General features: G+C 38.7%; 1 protein-coding gene across 1 annotated transcript in view; it reads right to left on the bottom strand.

The window, feature by feature from the left end:
* TUSC3 (tumor suppressor candidate 3) overlaps positions 1–20,340 on the bottom strand; it is a 285,011-nt gene that overhangs the window by 109,052 nt on the left and 155,619 nt on the right. The window contains 1 exon segment of the mRNA XM_030565064.1: positions 16,700–16,789. Coding sequence (XP_030420924.1) covers positions 16,700–16,789 — 90 coding nt within the window.

Raw genomic sequence — 20,340 nt, 5'->3', positions numbered from 1 at the left:
CTGCTCCCAATAAAACCAGATTAGATTTAGGCTAACACTAACTCTTTGAAAATGAAATTCTTATCCCTATAAAACTACAACACAGTACCTGCTACTATAAAGTACCTATAACTGTAACAAGAAAAAAAAGTTACTTACCTGAATTGTAACTGTTGCTCTTTGAAATGTGGGTGCAGTGTATTCTACTCAAGTATGCTCACATCCAGCATGCCAAAGACAGGGAACTTTGCTTAGCAGAACCTCTCAGGGCAGCGCATGCACTCTCATGCCTTCTTGTTGCCTCTCCCAAGGTTATTTAAGGGCAGCACCACCCCAAACCCCCTTAGGTCCTTCGCATCCAAATCCAACATTGAAGAATCTGATGCGGAGGGGACAGATTGAGCCATGGAATACATATTTGCAACCACATCTTGAAGAACAGTTACAGTTCAGATAAGTAACCATTTTTAATCCTCTGAGTGGTTGCAGATATGTATTCCACCCAGACAACTCACAAGCAGTCATGGAAGGAGGTGGGGAGCAGAGTTTACTTAAATGTAACTGCAAAACTGCTTTTTTAAAGTTTGCATCCAATGTAGACACCATCATAATAGCATAGTGTTTGGTAAGAGTATGCTTGGAAGAACAGGTAGCAGCCCTATAGATGTCGAACATGGAAATGTCACTGAGAAATGTGACAGAAACTGCTTGAGCTTGTGTTGAATAAACCACCAGTCTCTGTGGAGACATAGCCTGTGCTACACGATATGTTGTAATAACACAGCAAATAATCCATATGGAAATTTTCTGTGTGGAAACAGCCTGACTCCTCATCCATTCCATACAGGAGACAAAAAGTCTAGGTGATTCACAAAATGGCTTAGTTCCTTCCAAGATAGAATAGCAAGAATCATCTAACTTACAAAGGTGCTACTCATCTGCATTTAAGTGAGACTTAAATAATATACTTACCTGTATTTTCCTTGGCTAAAGTGAAATTATGAAAAGACATTAGACAAAAATGTAGGGTACTCCCTTAAGTCCATAATCTATTTGAAAAACTGTGTATATGAAAGCTCAGCAATTAGTGCCTGCAGCTGACTTACTCTCCTTAAAGAAGTTATTGCCGTAAGAAAGGAGGGACAGAGAACAAAGTAGCAAATGGAGATCCCATGAGTGTAGACAGCACAGTGTTAAGGACCCAGAAGGGAACAGCTTCTTTTACAGGTGGAAAGGCAGAGAACATCTTTCAGAAATCTGGCTACCATGAAGTTAGAGAAAATATATTTCCCTGGGATCAGAGGATGAAACACCAAGATCACCACTAAGTGGACCCTCAATGAGCTGAGAGATGGTAATCTGTAACAGGTAATCCCAAATGTCCTGAATATGGTCTAGCTCCAGCTTAAGTCTCCAATCCAGTGACCAAACGGAAAAAAGTTTCCACTTGGCCAAATACGTAGATGTAGAAGAGATTTTCTATTATTCATTAGGACACATTGAACTGACTCTGACCATTGTTGTTCCTCCTCATCTAATCATGCAGCATCCACACTGTGAGGTGCAGACAGTTCAACATCGGATGCCATTTCTGATTGTGGTTTTGTCATGAAAGCAGGAAAGAGGAGAAGAGGTCTGGGAGGCTGAACAGACAGGCTGTGAAGTTCGGAGAACCAATATTGTCTCACCCATGCTGGCACAAGAAGTATCAGTTTGGCATGAACCAGCTTCAGTTTCAGAATAATCCGAGAGATAAGCAGGATGGGGGAAAGGCGTGCATTAGTGCTGACTCCCAATTCAGATGGAAGGCTTAAGCTGAAGAACACAGACTGAGACCTGCTTAAAAGCACTATTGACAGCACTTCTTGTCCTCTGCTGCAAACGTGTTGACAGTCAGAATATTCCATTGCCTGAAGATGGATCTCAGAATGTTGCTAAATAAGCCTTGAAGAGCCTTAAATCGGTATGCGATAGGCACACCCAATCAAGTGCCATATGGGGAGAAAGCTGCTACACTATGCCCGGCCACAAGGTGGTGTTCCCGTGGTGTGCAAACCCCTTCGCACCTTCCCATGTCCACATAACTTTATTCTGCAGTCCCATTTTTGATTTCTTGTGCAACAGTAGGTCTACCTCCAAATGAAATTGGATATGGTGTCTAGAGGCCTATTTTCACTCAACCTTTTATTTTTTACATCTTCTTGTCAGTGCTTGATGCTATTATTGCGTGATTTACATTGGGTTAGAATTGTTACAAGTAGTAATTAAAATGCGGCCTTTTAACTTGATTTAATCATGGCAGGTTACTTGTCTGATTATTTGTCTGAAATCAAGTCTTGGATGATATAGAATGTGCTTCATCTTCACCTGGCCAAAACTGCAATGCTCTTATTTCAAGACTGCATAAGCATAGAGAAATAATAGTCCTGGCTTGTGCTTTTAAGACATATATCTTTTGAGAGCTGATTGTTTTAAGAATGGAGGGATCATTTTGAACTATGAGCTCTCTTCATCCAAGCATATTTCTGTCACTGAAATCTTGGCTTTTTTCCATTAAAATAGTATGGTGTATAAGATAAGGTGTTATTTCTCTGTGACTACAAGAATATTACTCAATCTTTTGTTACGAGTAGATTGTGTTATTGAAATGCCCTTTACAATGACCCTTCTAGAAGACAATAAAGAAAAAGGCAGCAGACTTCTCACAAAGGTTAATTTTACATTTTCTTCCTGTACTACATTACATATAATGGATGCCTGCTTGTCTGCATGCTGATTTCCTATATTAACCATTAAAATGCAGAGTCATTGTCTTCTGTTAGTTTAAATCTTACATACTGAATCTGATTTCTAAAGTTTTCTTGCTCCAATCAGAATACAGGTTTATAACTGGAGTGTTGCAAAAGGCTTTACTAACAGTAACTTCATCATAAACACTGCTTTGGTGGACATTGAAAATTCAATTTATTGTACACAGACAGAACCAAAAATCCTCAACTTCTTACTTATAACAAAGCACAATATTTTATCACCAGTAAAGTAAATTATATACTTGATCCCTCCATTCTTAAAACAGTTTCTGCAAGAAATTGTAACTCAAGAAAAACAGAAAAAGACCAACCAATTGCCAAAATCCAGGATTCAATGGGATCTGGAATTAAATAGGACTACTCAGAGAACATGACAATGGGACTTGATCCCCCTAAGAACTACTAGAATATAAATAATAATTGAACCTGAGCAAGGATTGCAAAATTGGATGCTAAGTTTGCAAGTTAAGATAACACACTCTATAATCTTTATTTATGAATAAGGTAGCAAAACGTGTCCGTATCAACCTAAAATTTATAATTGTACATTGCAAACACTGTATGTGATGGGATGTACCAGGCCCTTTGATACCCTCCAGAAGGCCCTGCAGTCCTACCATACCCTGACCCCCCAAAAAGGCAGTAGAGTGAGGTCTTCCAAGTGGCCTGCAGAGGAAGCTGTTGATCGGAAGTTAGAAGGCTCATATAAATGGAAATACAGGGTCTGGACAGCTTGGTTGCTGGCTGGAGCCAGCAGGGGAAGGATGCTGTTCCTGTCTGGCTGAGGAAGTTGCAGCAACTGGACAGAGCAGTTGCAGGCTGGGAGATTCCAGAGGTACAGAGACTGGAGAGAGACTCTGCCTAGGCAGGGGAAGGACTGTGAAGCTCTCCAGGCACAGAGGCCTAAGAGAAAGAGCCCTGACAAGAAGGGCCAGAGACTTGTTAGAAGCTCACCAAGTGAAGGCACCTGTGAGAAAGAGTCCTGAGCGAACAGGGCAGGGATTGTTATGGACTCTCTGGGCAAGAAAGCCTGGGAGACACCCTCTTTAGACATGGGAACCAGCCAGGGACCAAGGAGCTGTTGGGACAGAGTTGGAAACAATGCAGGGAATGCTGCAATAGACAGTAGTGAAGGAAGCAGCAGGTGGCTGCTAGTCATAGGGTCCCTAGGTTGGGACCCAAAGTAGTGGGTGGGCCTAGGTTCTCCCATCAGCCACAGGCAGTGGCCAAGGAAGTGCTCACAAGTTGCTACCCTTTTACACTGCCAGAGGCAGGACTGATTTTATATTCTGATACTGTTATAATTAAATCCGGTGTACAGCTATGTATTTAGAATGTAATGATGTTGAACTGTATTTTATATGCTTCAAACATTAATACACATATGTGGAAGGCAAAAAAGCAATATGATCTATTATAATTGGCTTTTTCTTTCAAGCCAAGTAATTCTTCGAAATGGTTCAAAGCACCAATTCAATTTATTTTAATTAGAATCCTATGAAAAAGCTATGTCAACAATACTTAAGAATGCGTTGTCACAAATAACATTTCACCCCTGCTTAGCTACTGATGAATGTATCAGTCCAGATACTCTAAAAATATTGTGATACACACTACTTGATTATTCATTGCCTAACAGTAAAAGTCTTCAGAGAAACTCTGAATATTTTCACTTAATTTCAGGAACATACAGATTACCGAATGCCATTGTTGGCATTCCTCTTTGAAAAGTGATAATTTAGGTACTGTGGAAGAATAAAGATCAGTGGTTACAGAATTTTTGAAGATATACAGAGAGAAATGTTTGAATAAAGAACACTGTAATTGAACATATATTTACATTTGATCCACTTTTGTAAGGTGTTATATTTTAGGGGTTTAGTAAATGGACATAAACTGCAACCCCAAGGCCAAATTCTATCCTAAGAACATAAGAACAGCCATACTGGGTCAGACCAATGGTCCATCTAACCCAATATCCGGTCTTCTTACAGTGGCTAGTACCAAGTGCTTCAGAGGGAATGACAAGAACAAGGAAATGTCGAGTGAGCTATCCTGTCACCCAGTCCCAGCTACTGACAGCTATAGGTTTAGGGATGCCCAAAGCATGGGGTTGAGTCCATGACCATCTTGACTAATAGTCATTGATGAACCTATCCATGAACTTTTATGCTCTAAAAATGTTAACGACCTTTTAAAATATATATGTCATACAAAATACCTACTGATAACCAATTCACAACAGCATCAAGCCGTGTAAGAAAACCACCATCTGACAATAAAATAATCACATTCCACCGTCATTCACTTTCTTTCCAGATCTCTCAATCCTCCCCACACACTCAAGGAAATTCATGGGCTTTACAGTCTGCTATGAAGATCACAAATCCAGACTGCTTCAGAACAAGGGTGGGCTGCCCAATTCTGCACTACACTAAGGTTCCAAATAGTTTTAAGGTGTCGTCTCATGTAGGGTACATTGCAGAAGACTAATTTTGAAGCAACAAATACAAGGATAATGGTATAAGTTGCTTCCAAACCACAGAAAAGTCAAAATCTCCTGGACATATATAAATGAAATCAGTCCAGCTACTCCTATTATATGATTATTTAAAAGCAGCTTAAAATCTAATAATATTACAATATTATAAAATCACAATCTCTGGCAAGCGTACACCCTTAATTAAGAGACCTGAAATAAACTCACCATCTCTTACTGACCTTCAGACAGCTAATGCTCATCCATGGATCATTCTTAATCAGACACCAATAAAACACCTGATGGCACCATCTAATTCAGATAAAATAGTTACCGAACTGAATGTCACACAGATCTGCATCCAATTCTAAAACAAAAATTATTGTGGCAAAAGGGACAGAGGAGCTCCAAAAATGGAACACTGATGTAGAGAACACTTGCCAAGACAAAAGACTAGAGTGAATGACCCCAAATGACTCATTGGGAGGCTCTCAAAACAGAACTGAAAAGCACCACTGAACAGCCACTGAAGGAAGTACCACAAGAAGACACCTAATCTATGGTTTTATTTTCTACAGTAGACATTGCTGACTAGGTTCCTCCACCCTTATATAAGACCAAATACTAGAATAAGCTGAAATCAGTGTGACTATTAAAAAAATAAAAATAAAAAGTACTACCCAAAGTGAGCAAGGGTCACACGAACAGGTCCTTAACATTTACTTTCAGAAATATTCAATAACACAACAGAAAAGTTTGAGAAAGTTTCTAATAATAAATCACAACAAGTGAGGGTAGTTCTACATTCTACATTATGTTCTACATTATGATCATAGTCTTAAAGTCACTAAAAGATGGTTGAAAAATGTCATACAAAATAATGTGTACAGAATTAGAGTACTTTGGGGAGGCAAGCTTCGTATTGTAAGGATAATAGGTGAGCTAAAGACAGTTGTGATGATACTAAGGAAAGCTATTGGCAAGGTAAATAGTGCTTTTCAGTGAAACAGACAAAAGTTCTTAGTCTCTTTAAAGATAGGAATTTAAGAAGGAGAAATGAAGTTGTCATTTTAAATAATGACAAGTACAATGAATCTGCTATGGTGATATGTGAGGCAAGTAACAGTTTATAAGTAGTTATGAACTGCATTACTTTGGTAGCTGTCATGGACACCCATATTATACCCATCCAGAGGAAGATATAAGAGTGCATTATGACTGAAAAATATTCTCATTTATGCTACCTTCTGTTTTACAGAGGGAAACAATTGAGTTAAAACCAGGTAGATAAAAATCAATAATTTAATAAAAAAATGGATTTTTTATTTAGATCAGATTTTTTTGATAAAATGCTTTTTGAGGAAAAAACCTATTTAAAGATAGTTTTAATTAAGATACATTATAGCTCAAAGGTATCTCATCATGGAATAGAGATTAAAAATTCTAATTCTATACTATGAAACAATATATTCATGTAATGTTTAAGAAAAGTTTTGTAAATGAGTTCCAATTGTTCATGGATTAGGGACCCAATTTTATGGGGTTCCACAGGCTTCTGTATTGATTACTTAGGTTAATCTTTCTATCTACTCAATGGGACTCAGTGCTCAGTCTAGAATATACTATCAGAGATATTTAGTTTTGCAGTTCTCAAACTGTGGATTTGTCTCCCCAGAGGTAACATGCTTGTTAACAGCAAAAATGTTTTTAAATAAATAAATAATATATAGAAAAATAACAGACCTCAACTCTATTGTCCCACTGCAAATTTGTGTACACAGAATCAATCCCTTACCTCTCTAAAAGTTCAAAGTGTCAAAAAGTTCAATGAATAGAAGATTGTCGGGGGTGGAAGAGATCTGGACAAGGAAAAGAGGTCTGGAGATAAATGTGAGAAGTGAGGGACATATGCTTGTTTTGTTAAAATATTATATTTGCTGTTGAAGAAAAAAATACAGACTATTTAATGTTGTTTTAGTTAAAACAATTTAAAATGTCTGTCTGGTGATGTTCTCCTCCTAATACATCATGGCAAGAAAATCCTCCAAATATTAATCATTAATCTGTTGAACTGGAGATAGTTCACCTTCCAGTGACTTCATAAATATCTGCTTTCAATTACCTTTGGTAAATGAAATAACTCAAAACAATCATTCATTTTCTGATATAGCTGTAAAACTAATCTGAAACGTTTTCAAAATAAATCACTGTTTTAAAATGTATAGTGCGTAACTTCTAAAAACGAAACCTACATCTATCTCTGAGTTGTGAAAATATGTATCCAAGTTATAACAACCAACAAGAAAGCACCTTTATGCAGAAAACCACGATTAGATTTAAATCAAATCCACCCTGATTAAAACACGTGGCAACATTTGGAAATCAGAAGAGGAGTCTTTACAGAAGATCCTCTTTGTTAACATGTCATCAAGGAACACATACTTTTGATTTCCAAGGTTCTGGAAAAGCTCAATTTTCCATTTACTTGTATGTATCATTTCAGTAACAAATTTCTAATTAGATATTTAAATCAGTAAGATACAGTTATAAATTCTGTACATAATTCTGACTCAGAGTCTGATGGTATTTAAACAAAGTACATCCAGGACTCAGAAAACCATATTTTAATTTGAAGACTGTTAGAAGGCAGGTCATATGCAAAATATAAAATAGAGTGATTCTATGTAATAAACATACTGAGACAAGACTTCAAAAATATAATTTATAATGCTGTACACTTATTTCTCTGAGAAACAGCTTTGGATTTGAAAACATAGGCCACAATCCTGCCACTCAAATAAGTAATAGCACAGTCTATTTTCATACCAAAATTTATTATTTTAATTATCTGATTCGCAGAAGCACCGAGGAGCTGCAGTCATGCTCCCATTGCACTAGGCACTGTATAAATACATAATAAAAAAATCATACCTGCCCTAAGATCTTACAATCAAAATATAAGACAAAAGACAACAGGTGGTTACAAATAGATGGAGGAGCACAAGGAAGCAATGAGATAAAAATGGTCAGCATGACAGGCAATGGTCTTAACACCCCAGCTGCCTGACCATTTTTCTTTGTAGTGTCATGGCAAAGGAGAGTTTTAAGGATGGTGTCATCATGCTTGGTCTGGATTACAGCTGAGAGGGCCAATCTCAGGTCAGACTGAAAAAATGGGGAAGACACACCCACCTTTGGTGGTATATTCTATAATTAGATTTAACCAGACAAATGTGTGCTCCTGGATCGCTATACAACCTTAAAAGTGGAGCCACAGATAGTCCTCTTAGACACTCCAGTCCATATTGCCACCCAGACAAACTGGACTTCTGTGATGACAGGTTATTAAAACCAAAGATTACCACACATTAGGTTCTTCCAGCGCTAGAGGGTCAGTCACTTACCCAGGTCAATGGATGCTTAGGACCTTACTCCAAAGACAACATTGCAGTGAATCCTTTAGCAAACTAAGTAAAGATGTATTAACTAAGAAAAAGAAATGAGAGTTACTAAAATGTTAAATCAAATAAAAGACATTACAGTTGGATCAAAGTATGTATTCCAAAATGATAGCAGGGATGTTAAATCTGCTAGTTTTATATAAGTCTCTCGATTGCCCAAATAGTTACCCATAAGAATTACCAGTCTAGAGATGGGGTAGGAAAGAAGTGACCAGTGGCCTTTGTTCTCCCTCTTTATATCTTGACCCTTTTTGCTGAAAAAATCCTGTGTCATGGGGTCAAGCAGTTCCATGATATACATACTTTGACATCAGTTATTTATACGAATTGCAAATTTTGCTTGCACATTGTGTGCATGTGCCATTTGAGGCGTCTTTGGAAATGAGGCTCTTGTTTACAGATCACTTTTTATTCCTGAGGAGCTGACCTGAGGGCATATCTCAGACCCACAACACGTTTGAGTACCAAACATATAGCAAAATCTCATAATTCCACACACAATGTCGATATACACAGTATAACCAGATAATACTACTCAGGAGATTACAACTTTTCCAATGAGACCTCACAAGGCATACTTTGTACAAGATTTATCAGAGTTTTGTAAAAGCGGTGACTGTGTCAGTGTAGATGCCCATTAGACAGCATCAGAGAGAGATCTGAAGGACAATGAAGTGACTTTGTGGATGCTTATTGGGCTTTTTACTTGCAGCAGCTGTGCCAACAGGGCTATGTTACAAACACAGGGGAGAAATTATTTCTTCCCTCACTTTCCTTGTTTTTAAAACTCACGACAAATTTTGTTCATAATCCCACCTCCACACCGTACCCTTTCCTTCCAAAGCCATCTTGTCAGACAAGAAGCCTGGAAAATTTCAGCCTGAGAGGTGAAGATTTAGGAAGTTATGAAGGATTTAAAATGGGGTTAGAATGCAACTGATTTTGTAAACTTATCTAATAACAGTTTTGCCTCTGTTCCAAATCACATAGGTTTGGACATATGAAATAAACATGGAAGTGATCAAATAAAGGAAAGAAACAGTCCTCATCAGCTGGACTCTTAAAACCTGCATTAAGGATTGCCTCAACCAATGCTTAGTCATGACTAAGGCAAAGTCCGAATATGCCTCTCCAGAGGCGTTTAAAGAAACAGGTAATTTGGTTCATCACAGATATTGAAATTTTTTTTAATTGACTCTCATGGGCAGCTATTAGTCATGGCTTCAAGTAGTTCCAACTATCATGGAATCACATAAGTTAGATGGAGGGTTAACCTCAATGAACTGGCCCAGAGCCAGAAAAAAGATCCATGACTGAACCGATAAATATACAGAGAACTGCTGATCTGAAACAGCATGGACTAAAGAAACAAGTTTTTAAAAAGTTTTTATTCATTTGAATAATAACTACAAACTACACCATGCTACAGTAATGAAATGGAAAATTGAAAACAAGAAGCAATGGCTCTCAGACCTGCTGCCTATAGGTACACACAAAGAAAGAGGCTGCTTGAGGCCACAGCCCTTCATATAAATCTGTCTCGGAAGGATGGAATCTATAAGAAAACATGCTTGAAACAGAAACTGTCTTTGTCTTCCAATTGATTCTGAGGCACACACACTCAACTATTTTTGAGGTGATATATTATCCTTCCATCTAGGGGATTGTAATCTGCTAAACTACATACCACATTGTTGTGGAAAATTAACCACATGGTTGATTTTGGATCAGACAGCCTGAGGCTCCTTTACTTCATACAAGCATACATGCAGGGAGAGACAGCATGGCCCCACGCAAGAGGCAAGCTGCTCTGCCTTCCATAAATTTCTAGTCAGCTTATAAAGGTTAAAACCACAGACAAATTAAACATACTTCCATATTAATTACTTTATTTGGAATACATTGCAAAATTAATATAGAACAAAAGCAAAAACAAGTGTCTCGCCCACTAGGCTCCCCCCGTTACTCACTGTCTGTTCTTTTGTGGTCAGTGACCTTTCTAACACAACTATTGTGGTTATATATTTCATAAGCCTGGCCATTGCAATTTATGCTACTTGGGGACTTTATCACTCTGCCCCCTTATGCCCTTTATACACACAAAGCCATTGTTCCATTTTGGGAACTTTCCACTGTGACTCCTTTTACTTCTTGACACACAGAAGCAACTTTCCATCACTCTTTCATCACTCTGTCCCCCTCCTCTCTTCCCCTTATACACAGAGACAAGCTGAACCAAAGTTCAACACAACCTAGAAACAAGCTTATACAAAGTTTAGGCCTAAAAGCCTGGCCAAAGTTGTAAGCCCACTGTATTTTCCCTCACAACATCTAGGCAGCCTATAATAATTAAAAATGATCAAGAGATGTCAAAAGTTTTGTTTGTACAAAGTAAAATGAAGTTGTCTAAGGTAAAGGATGCATCCTTGATAAATCTTTGGATTCACTGAATAAAATGAACAGAGCAAAATTGTTTCCGTTACAAAAATATTCATTTTACACCCCATGTCTTTGTGGTATTTGTATACTCTTCTTAAGCAATCTGATAATGAGTGGTGTTTTGATGTATCATACTGTTAAGTGGACCATTAGCACTTGTCTGGTGCCAGACTAGACAACATCTAAATTGTGCTAAATAAACTTGCAAAACAATCCCAGCATCACACAGCTCTAGTTATTTATTTTCTTTACATTATGTTGTACTATGCTAATTTACACGTACATTCAATTTACTAAAACTTGTTTTGTTTAAAAGTAAACAGAAGTCAGTTTTCAAAAAGTATATCAAGTATTTGTATTTACAGACCAGTAGGGTGCTATGAAAGGGTAACTAGAGAAAGCTGTACAGATTCAAGAGGAGTTTGGTTGAATGAGGAAAGAAGGGCAGGAAAATGTGTTCTATTATAATTATCTATAACGCAATCCTTGGGATTTAAAGCACGTATGTAGTAACCATCCCTTTTATCAAACTTAGACAAGTTTACAGCGAAGGGACATCACTGATAATAATTTAGGATGTAGTCTTCAATATCTTATATTTCATCCTGCAGCCTCTCTCATGAGTCAGAGTGAATACATGAGCACAAAAATCAAGCAGTTCCATCAAAACTGGACAAACACCTATTATAGGTAGAAAGTGAAATGGGTGCCAATATTTACCATTGATCAGGACAGGCAAGTGAACGAAACAGAGAGATGGATTTAAAACCGGTTGTAACTTTATTAGCTGAACTTGTACTATCTCCCTGCATTTCACTGAGTCCAGAGAGGGGTTAAATGGCCTGATACCATATAACCAATAATTCAGGGTTGGTCCTCTTCAGCCTTGCCCCTAACACTCAGTTCATCTCTGAATCTGCAAACTCTTCTCCTACAAGGCGGAATGCAGGTACCTCAGTCTGCAAAGACTTAAGATTTCCCCATTACTTCACAGGCAAAAAAGGTCCACCAGCCACATCCCTTGGCCTCTCAGAAGGGAGGGATAGCTCAGTGGTTTGAGCATTGGCCTGCTCAAGGGTGTGAGCTCAATCCTTGAGGGGGCCACTTAGGGAGCTGGGGCAAAAATCAATACTTGTATTGTACCAATTATATTAGACCAGTAAAAACCAGCAGGATCTTATTAAAGGGGACAAGGCAAAGATGCCACATTTATTATGATAACAATTTATGACTAATAACTAATATCTTAATTCTTATACACACACATTATACCTATTACCTATACACACACACACACATCCATCAGATGTTCTGCAGCTGCTGCATAGTTACCAGTCCTGAAGATAGCTTAAGTTCATGGCTTGATTTTGTAGCTTGGGTTCGTAGCTTGTGGCAGCTAACTGGCCAGGAAAGCTGGGCACAAGGCTGAGCTGGATCTCTGTTGGGCAGGCACCGATGTTCTTCCATGTTGGCAGCAGAATGTTACCCAGAGTCTCTCATCTCACCCTTCTTTTTTATAGGCTTTTAGTTTGTATTCGAAGTCTATAGGTCTTGCTGTGTCACGCTGCCTCTGGGTTTAGATTGATCACCCATCAATTGCAGGCGTGACTTTCAGCCTTGGACCTGGCTTTGATCTTCCTTCTGTTGTTCTGTTGTCCTTTTCTTTTAGGGTGGATGCTTCTTACTTTGTTTAGGGCTGTTGTCTAGGTCTTCAGCCGTTGGTATTTGAACTTTATCTCATCAGGACAGGCTGGGGGCTGGAGGTTGATTCCATCATTCATACATACCTCATTTACACATCCAACTTAACTAATAAGATTACAGCAGGGTTTGCAAAAATGAAGGTTGGAGGAAGCTTTTACAAAATGGAGTGAGTGTTTTAAAATGGAGTTTGAATTACAATATGGAACAGAAGTTACAGTGTAGGCAAGTGTAGTGAATGGTGAACAGAAGTTACATTAATAAAGTGCAATTTCATTTATTAGTTCTACACTTGGTCCTGCTAGTGAAGGCAGGGGGCTGGACTCAATGACCTTTTGAAGTCCCTTCCAGTTCTAGGAGATAGGTATATCTTCAATATTTGGGGCAGGAAGGATGGCTCAGTGGTTTGAGCATTGGCCTGCTAAACCCAGGGTTATAAGCTCAATCCTTGAGAAGGCCATTTGGGGATTGGTCCTGCTTCGAGCAGGGGGTTGGACTAGATGATCTCTTGAGCTCCCTAATAACCTATGATTCTATGACTTCTCTCTGGGAGCTGGCTCTTTCAGCTTTTATCTGCACAGAACACCAGCTTCAAGCTGAGATACACCAAACATTTCTCTATGTCTTTCTAACCTTAAAAATCACTATTCATACTCCTTTTAACCTGAAACTGTGCCTCCATGATGCTGCAAGGAAGGTGAACAGCTCCCTCTCCCCCAACACCCTGCCAATTTGGCCCCAAGTGGAAAAAAAAAAAAATCCAACTTGATCCCACAGATGGTCAGACCCACAACATCTGGGTAGTGCAGCTCAACAATATCTCACCATCAGCAGTAAATATTTGGCCTTATAAACATACAGTTGACATAAAGATAGAGCCCTACAAATACACAGATATCCATGTTGCAGACAGTGGATCAGATGTGGAAACTAATTTGTATCCATAGAGGACTCTAAGATAGAATGCTGTCCTCTTTAAAAGCATGGTGCATCTCAGGTTAAGCAGGACTTGTGAAAACATGCACTATGCATCAACCTGGATTCCAGCCACAAAAGCAGATAATCCCTTCAATCATGTAGAGGATTTAAATCTCACATTAAACTACTATGCCTTTATATGCCTTTCAAGAGTGTGCATGCAACAACTGATACAGATATGTGCACACAGTTGGGTCATACTTATGCATCCAGTGTATTATATACACAAAGGTGAGAACAAATTTGGGACACACAATTTAAAAAAAATTAGGATGTAACCTATCCATATCTCTCACGTGTCCAAGGATAATGTTGCTTACTCATGTTCGCAAACATAATAAAGATGTATAGATTAAAAATTGTGATAATACCAAGTAGTGTTATTATGAATTAACAAAGATGCCATATAAATATAACAGAAAAGCCACTGTATACATTTGTTATGACTCCAACTTAAAAGATATGTAACTAAAGCCTTGAGGGTGTGACATTAAAAAATGTACAATACTACTATCTGAAAAAAAAAACAGTAAAATATGCCCAAGTATATTGAATATCACTAAACTTCTAGTTTAATAAGTCCTATATCAGACTTCTGAAAATGGTGATCTACCTACTAGTTATGAACTGAAATTTGCTTTGACCTCTAATTACATTGGTCAATAGTTCACAAGCTAGACCAATAGTAGCCTGTGTCCAAATCCTTTTTGACTTCTCAGAAACTAAAACATTATTTGTGTTAAGCATTTTATAAAATCATAATGAGACAGTCATGGCCTCAAAGAGCCTACAGTCTAAATAAAGAATATGGACGAAGGGTGAGAGGTGGGAGAGAGGCACTGAGAGAGGAAGTGACTTGCTGAAAGTAACACAACAGGTCAGCGACAGAGTTGGGAATAGAATCTTGGTCTCTTGACCAACATTCCAGCTTCCCAGACACTCAAGAAGGGACAGACCCTAGTCTGAGGAGCTCACACTCTGAAGACAGTTGAGATGACAAAATTTATGGGAAGTGGAATAATGTCGGCATTTTTTTTTAATAAAAGTCAATCAGCTTCACTGTAGGCGGCACAGCGGAAATGAGTCTTTAAGAAGGATGATGTATATGAAACTAGATATGAAGAAATTGTTTAGGACAGTGTCTTCTCTCTGCCATCTTTCACCTTTCTGTCACTCTGTAGGAGGACATTATACATTAAATACTCCAAGACACTAATGAAAAATTCTAAACCCCTCTAATCACAACGTTTTACTGACAGTATTGTGAAAGACTCAGGCCAGTGAGGTGCAGGAGTCCGGTAGAGGGCAAATATACTGGTCACTGGGTGAGTAGTTTTCTGTTCCCTGAGTGACCAGAGCAGGGGCTGCACTAGAGTAGTCAGGAACTTGATAAAACCAATTAAGGCAGACAGGCAGATTAGAAACACCTGCAGCCAATTAAGGCAGGCTAATCAGAGCACCTGGGTTTTAAAAGGAGCTCTTTCCAGTCAGATGGGGAGGAGCCAGAGGAGAGGAAGTGCGTGTGAGGAGCTGGGAGCAAGAGACACAAGGAGCTGAGAGAGAGGGTGTGCTGCTGAAGGACTAAGGAGTACAAGCATTATCAGACACCAGGAGGAAGGTCCTGTGGTGAGGATAAAGAAGGTGTTTGGAGGAAGCCTTGGGGAAGTAGCCCAGGGAGGTGTAGCTGTTACAAGAGGCACTATAGACAGCTGCAAATCCATAGGGCCCTGGGCTGGAACCTGGAGTAGAGGGTGGGCCCGGGTTCCCCCCAAACCTCCCAACTCCTGATCAGACACAGGAGGAGTTGATCCAGACTGTGGGGGAGATCACTGAGGTGAGCAATCTGCCAATAAGCGCAGGACCCACCAAGGTAGAGGAGGAACTTTGTCACAGTATTTATCACCTTTATTGGACCTAGTTCTGCATAACAAATAGGCAGACTGAATCACGACATTTTATATCATCAATCTCCTGCTATAATCCAGGTACACTGTGGGTCAGTAATCAAATTCAAGCCATCACTTTCTGCTACTCCAATTAGGATATGAAGCATCAAATGAAATAGAGTGGATTTATTCTTTTAGGCCTAAACAACAGGCAAGGTGAATTAGCAATGGGAAAACTTGAAAATGGTTAGAAGTTCCATTAAGTAGGAAAAAAGGTGGATGTTTGCCAAAGTTTTTGCAAGCCTTGTAAGCTTCCACTCTGATGACTTTTTGGCAGTGACAAATACTCAAATGATGGATAATAACCTGAGCCATCTTTTACCACCTGTCGGCACCTTCTCAAAGCTGAAGTCAGGGGAGCTTTGCTCCCCCTTCTCAGCAAATCACTGTGAATGTTGGGGTGTCGTCTGGAAATTTGTTTTCCCTCTCCTATGGGCAATTTTTTTCTGACAACAGTAGCAGGGATACATAGCAAAAACGGTGGCAGCCCTCAGCTCATAGGAAGTTGACAGTTTTCTGAGCTGAGCTTGAAGAATAAGTGAAAGTTCAGACTTGTTTACATTTTAATCTTATTACTTAGCACATCCCTACAAAAAAGCATATCATGAATTTATCTGTGATCAGCAGGAGCTGCTTGGTGTTGAGTGCCTCTGGAAATCCAACCATTTTGCTTAGATGCACAAATAGAAGCTAAGATATTTTGAAGACACAGCTACTTAGTTAAGTGTCCAAATGGGAGCTGTTGGGTGCAGAGTGCTTTTGAAAATCTAACTGTTAAACTCCACAATAGGCAGTGTTCACGTTTCCTGAATTGTGATCCTGATCCATTTTCCCACTGTACTTTAGATTTGCAGAACTTTATGGCAATCAAGTCAATTTAGATATTGATGGAAAAAATTCACTCACCACTTGTCCATTCTGAGGATTCTTATGAGCATATGGAGGTCCCCGGATATGATTCCACATTTGACCAGAAGTCATAGCAAATACAACACACTGAAAAAACAGGAAAAAATATGAAATTAGAAGACAAAAGTGTATATTAAATTCACTGGACCTAATTTTCTTTTGGGAACTGAAACTGAATAGGTTTGTTTCGCTGGGCATGTCAATTTAAGATTGATGACTCCTTATCGTTCAGACAAAACAGTTGCAGCTATTAGAAGCTTAAGATAGGATTTAAAGAAGTGTTCCATGACGGCATAATTCTGCTCACAGTAAAGTCAATGGTAGAAACTCCCACTGACTTCAATAGGATCAGATTCAGACCAAAACAGAGCTTTAGAAAATTGCATATCTAATAGTCTTACTTTGCCACATATATATGGTTGTACACAGAGAATGTGCATGTCACTAGGAAAGCATCAGGTTCCTTGACCATGAGATGCTTTTCCAAGAAGAAGGACTGCTGAGCAGAGATGGGGGCCACCTAGCCAGGAATGGGAAGAATATCTCTGATACAGACTGGCTAACCCAGTGAGGAGGCTTTAAAGTAAGTTTGATGGGAGCAGGAGACAAAAGCACATAGGAAATTCCAGAACATGGAGATGAAGGGTCAGACTCTGGGGAAGGAAAATGGGCAATTATAGTAGGGAAAAAGGAAAGACAATATGGAGGAGAATATTGTGGGAAAATCTAATGAATATCTTTGATGCTGTATAATAATGGAAGAAGTATGGGGAATAACAGGAAGAACTATAAATTCTAGCAAATAATCAGAATTACAACATAATTGGCATCATAGAGACTTGTTGGGATAATTTTCATGGGTAAAATATTGGTATAGAAGGGTTATAACTTGTTCAGGAAGACAGGCAGGGAATAATCGGAGGAGGTGTTGCCTTGTATATCAATGATGTATATACCTTCACTGAGATCGAGATATAAGTGGGAGGCAGACCTGTTGAAAGTCTCTGGGTAAGGATAAAAGGGGGAAAAAAACAAGAGTGATGTCATCATAGGGCTCTACTACAGACCACCTAACCAGGACAAAGAGGTGGATGAGGCTTTTTTAAAACAACTTAGAAAATCTCCCAAAGCAGAGGACTTGGTGGTGATGGGGCAATCCAGCTACCCAGACATGTGTTGGGAAAATAACACATCAGAGCACAGATTTTCCAACAAGTTCTTGGAATGTATTCCAGACAACTTGTCATTACAGAAAATGGAGAAAGTGACTAGGTCAGAGCCTGTCCTACATTTGACAAATAGGGAAATGACTCTGGCTTACCAGGAGATCTTCAATGATCTGAGACTCAAAAAAGAGTCATACAAAAAGTGGAAATTAGGTCAAATTATGAAGGTTCAGTATTTAAAAAAAACACATGCATGTAGGGACAAAACTAGAAAGGGCAAGGCACAAAACAAGATGAAACTAGCTAGAGGCATAAAATATAACAAGAAAACATTTTACAAATACATTGGAAGCAAAGGAAGACAGAGGAGGCCCATTACTCAGTGAGGAGGTAAAGACAACAACAGAAATGCAGCAATGGCCAAATGTTAATGCCCCTTTTGTATCAGCTTTTCACCAAAAAGCTTAGCAGTGATCTGACTACTAACATAGTGACATCAGTGCAAATGGGGGGTAGGATCTGAGGCTAAAATAGGGAAAGAACAAATTAAGAATTATTTAGACTAGCTAGATGTCTTAAAGTCAGCAGGCTTTACTGAAAAAGGCAAATATAGTATCTAGCTATAAGAGGGGGGAAAGGATAACCCAGGGAAATACAGACAAGTCAAATTATCTTTCCAGGTACCAAAGTTAATGGAACAACTACTTAAACAACCAATTTGTAAGCACCTAGAGATAATAAGGGGATAAGTAACAGTCAACATGGATTTGTCAAGAATAATCAGGTCAAACCAACCTAATATCCCTTTCTGACACTTAGCAAGCCTTGCAAGGGTGGGGGGGAAGTAATACATGTGTTATATCTTGACTTTAGTAAGGCCTTTGATACTGTCGCACATGACTGTCTCATAAAAAAACTACAGAAATATAGCTTAGACAAACCTACCATAAAGTGAGTGCACAATTGGTTCGAAAACCACACTCTGAAAATAGTTATCAATGGTTCACAGTCAACTTGAAGTGGCATATTGAGTGGAGTCCCACAGGGATCTGTCCTGGCTCTGGTTCTATTCAATATCTTCATAAATGATTTGCATAATAGCACAGAGAGTACACTTATAAAGTTTACGGACAATACCGAGCTGGAAGGGGTTGCAAGCACTTTGGAGGACAGGATTAGATTTCAAAATGATCTTGAAAAACTGGAGAAATGGTCTGAAATAAATAGGATTAAATTCGATAAGGACAAATGCAAAGTACTCTACTTAGGAAGGAATAATCAATCACAAATACAAAATGAAAATAAAAACCTAGGAGGGAGTACTGCAGAAAAGAATCTGGGAGTTATTATGGATCACAAACTAAATATGAGTCAACAATGTAATACTGCTGAAAAAAAGTGAACATCATTCTCAGGTGTAGGAGCAGGAGCAAGACACAAGAAGTAATTCTTCCACTATACTCAGCACTGACAAGGCCTCAAGTAGAGTATTGTGTCCATTTCTGGAAACCACACTTTGGGAAAGGTGTGGACAAATAAAAGGAAGTCCAGAGGAGAGTAATAAAGATGATTGAAGGTCTAAAACATGAGAACGTGTTTGTTTAGTCTGGAGAAGAGAAGACTTAGGACGGACATGATAATAGTCTTCAAGTACGAAATGTTGTTATAAAGAATAAAGTGATACATTGTTCTTTTTATCCACTGAGGACAGGACAGAAGTAATAGGCTTAAATTTAGGCAAGAAAAAAATTGGTTAGATACTAGGAAAAAAATTCCTAACTGACAGGGTAGGTAAGCACTGTAACAAATTATCTAGGGAGGTTGTAGAATCTCCATCATTGAAGATTTTTAAGAACAATTTAGACAAAACCCCAGGGGACTAGAGTAGATGACTTATCAAGATCCCTTCCCATGCTACATTTCTATGATTCCATGTCAGTAGAAGGGGCTCATTGTAAATTTCTTACACCTCTTAGGCCTAGTGTACATTAAAAAATATCAGTATAACTATATTGCTCAGGGGTATGGAAAATTCAGCCTTTACTTATAGGCTGTCTGGAGCATTCTCAGGAAGGCTCACCTGGTGGGGATAAGCTTCTTCTAATGCCTACTGTTTTTTCCTAATGGCCCATTACCCTGAATAGTCCTTCATAACCAGCCATCTAGGCTGGAAGCATTTTGCCTAGTGGGCGTCACATTTGAAATACAGATATAAGAAATACATAGTCAATATTTACAACTTCAGATACAAATATGATACATGCATTCACATAGAATAATCATTCAGCAAATCATAACTTTCCAATGACACCTTAGATGACCCGTCTTGTATAATATGCATCATAATTTACCATAATCATGTCATAATATTACTATGACAAATATGGGGTGTCGTGTCACATACCGACCTAACCTCAAGTGTTGATTGTGCTATATCAATAGGATGCTTCTCCTGTCAACATAGCTGCTGTC

Source organism: Gopherus evgoodei, chromosome 5 (assembly GCF_007399415.2).
Source record: "Gopherus evgoodei ecotype Sinaloan lineage chromosome 5, rGopEvg1_v1.p, whole genome shotgun sequence".
NCBI classification, from domain to species: Eukaryota; Metazoa; Chordata; order Testudines; family Testudinidae; genus Gopherus; species Gopherus evgoodei.
The sequence above is the reverse complement of the archived record's forward strand: the minus strand, read 5'-3'. Positions and strand labels throughout refer to the sequence as shown.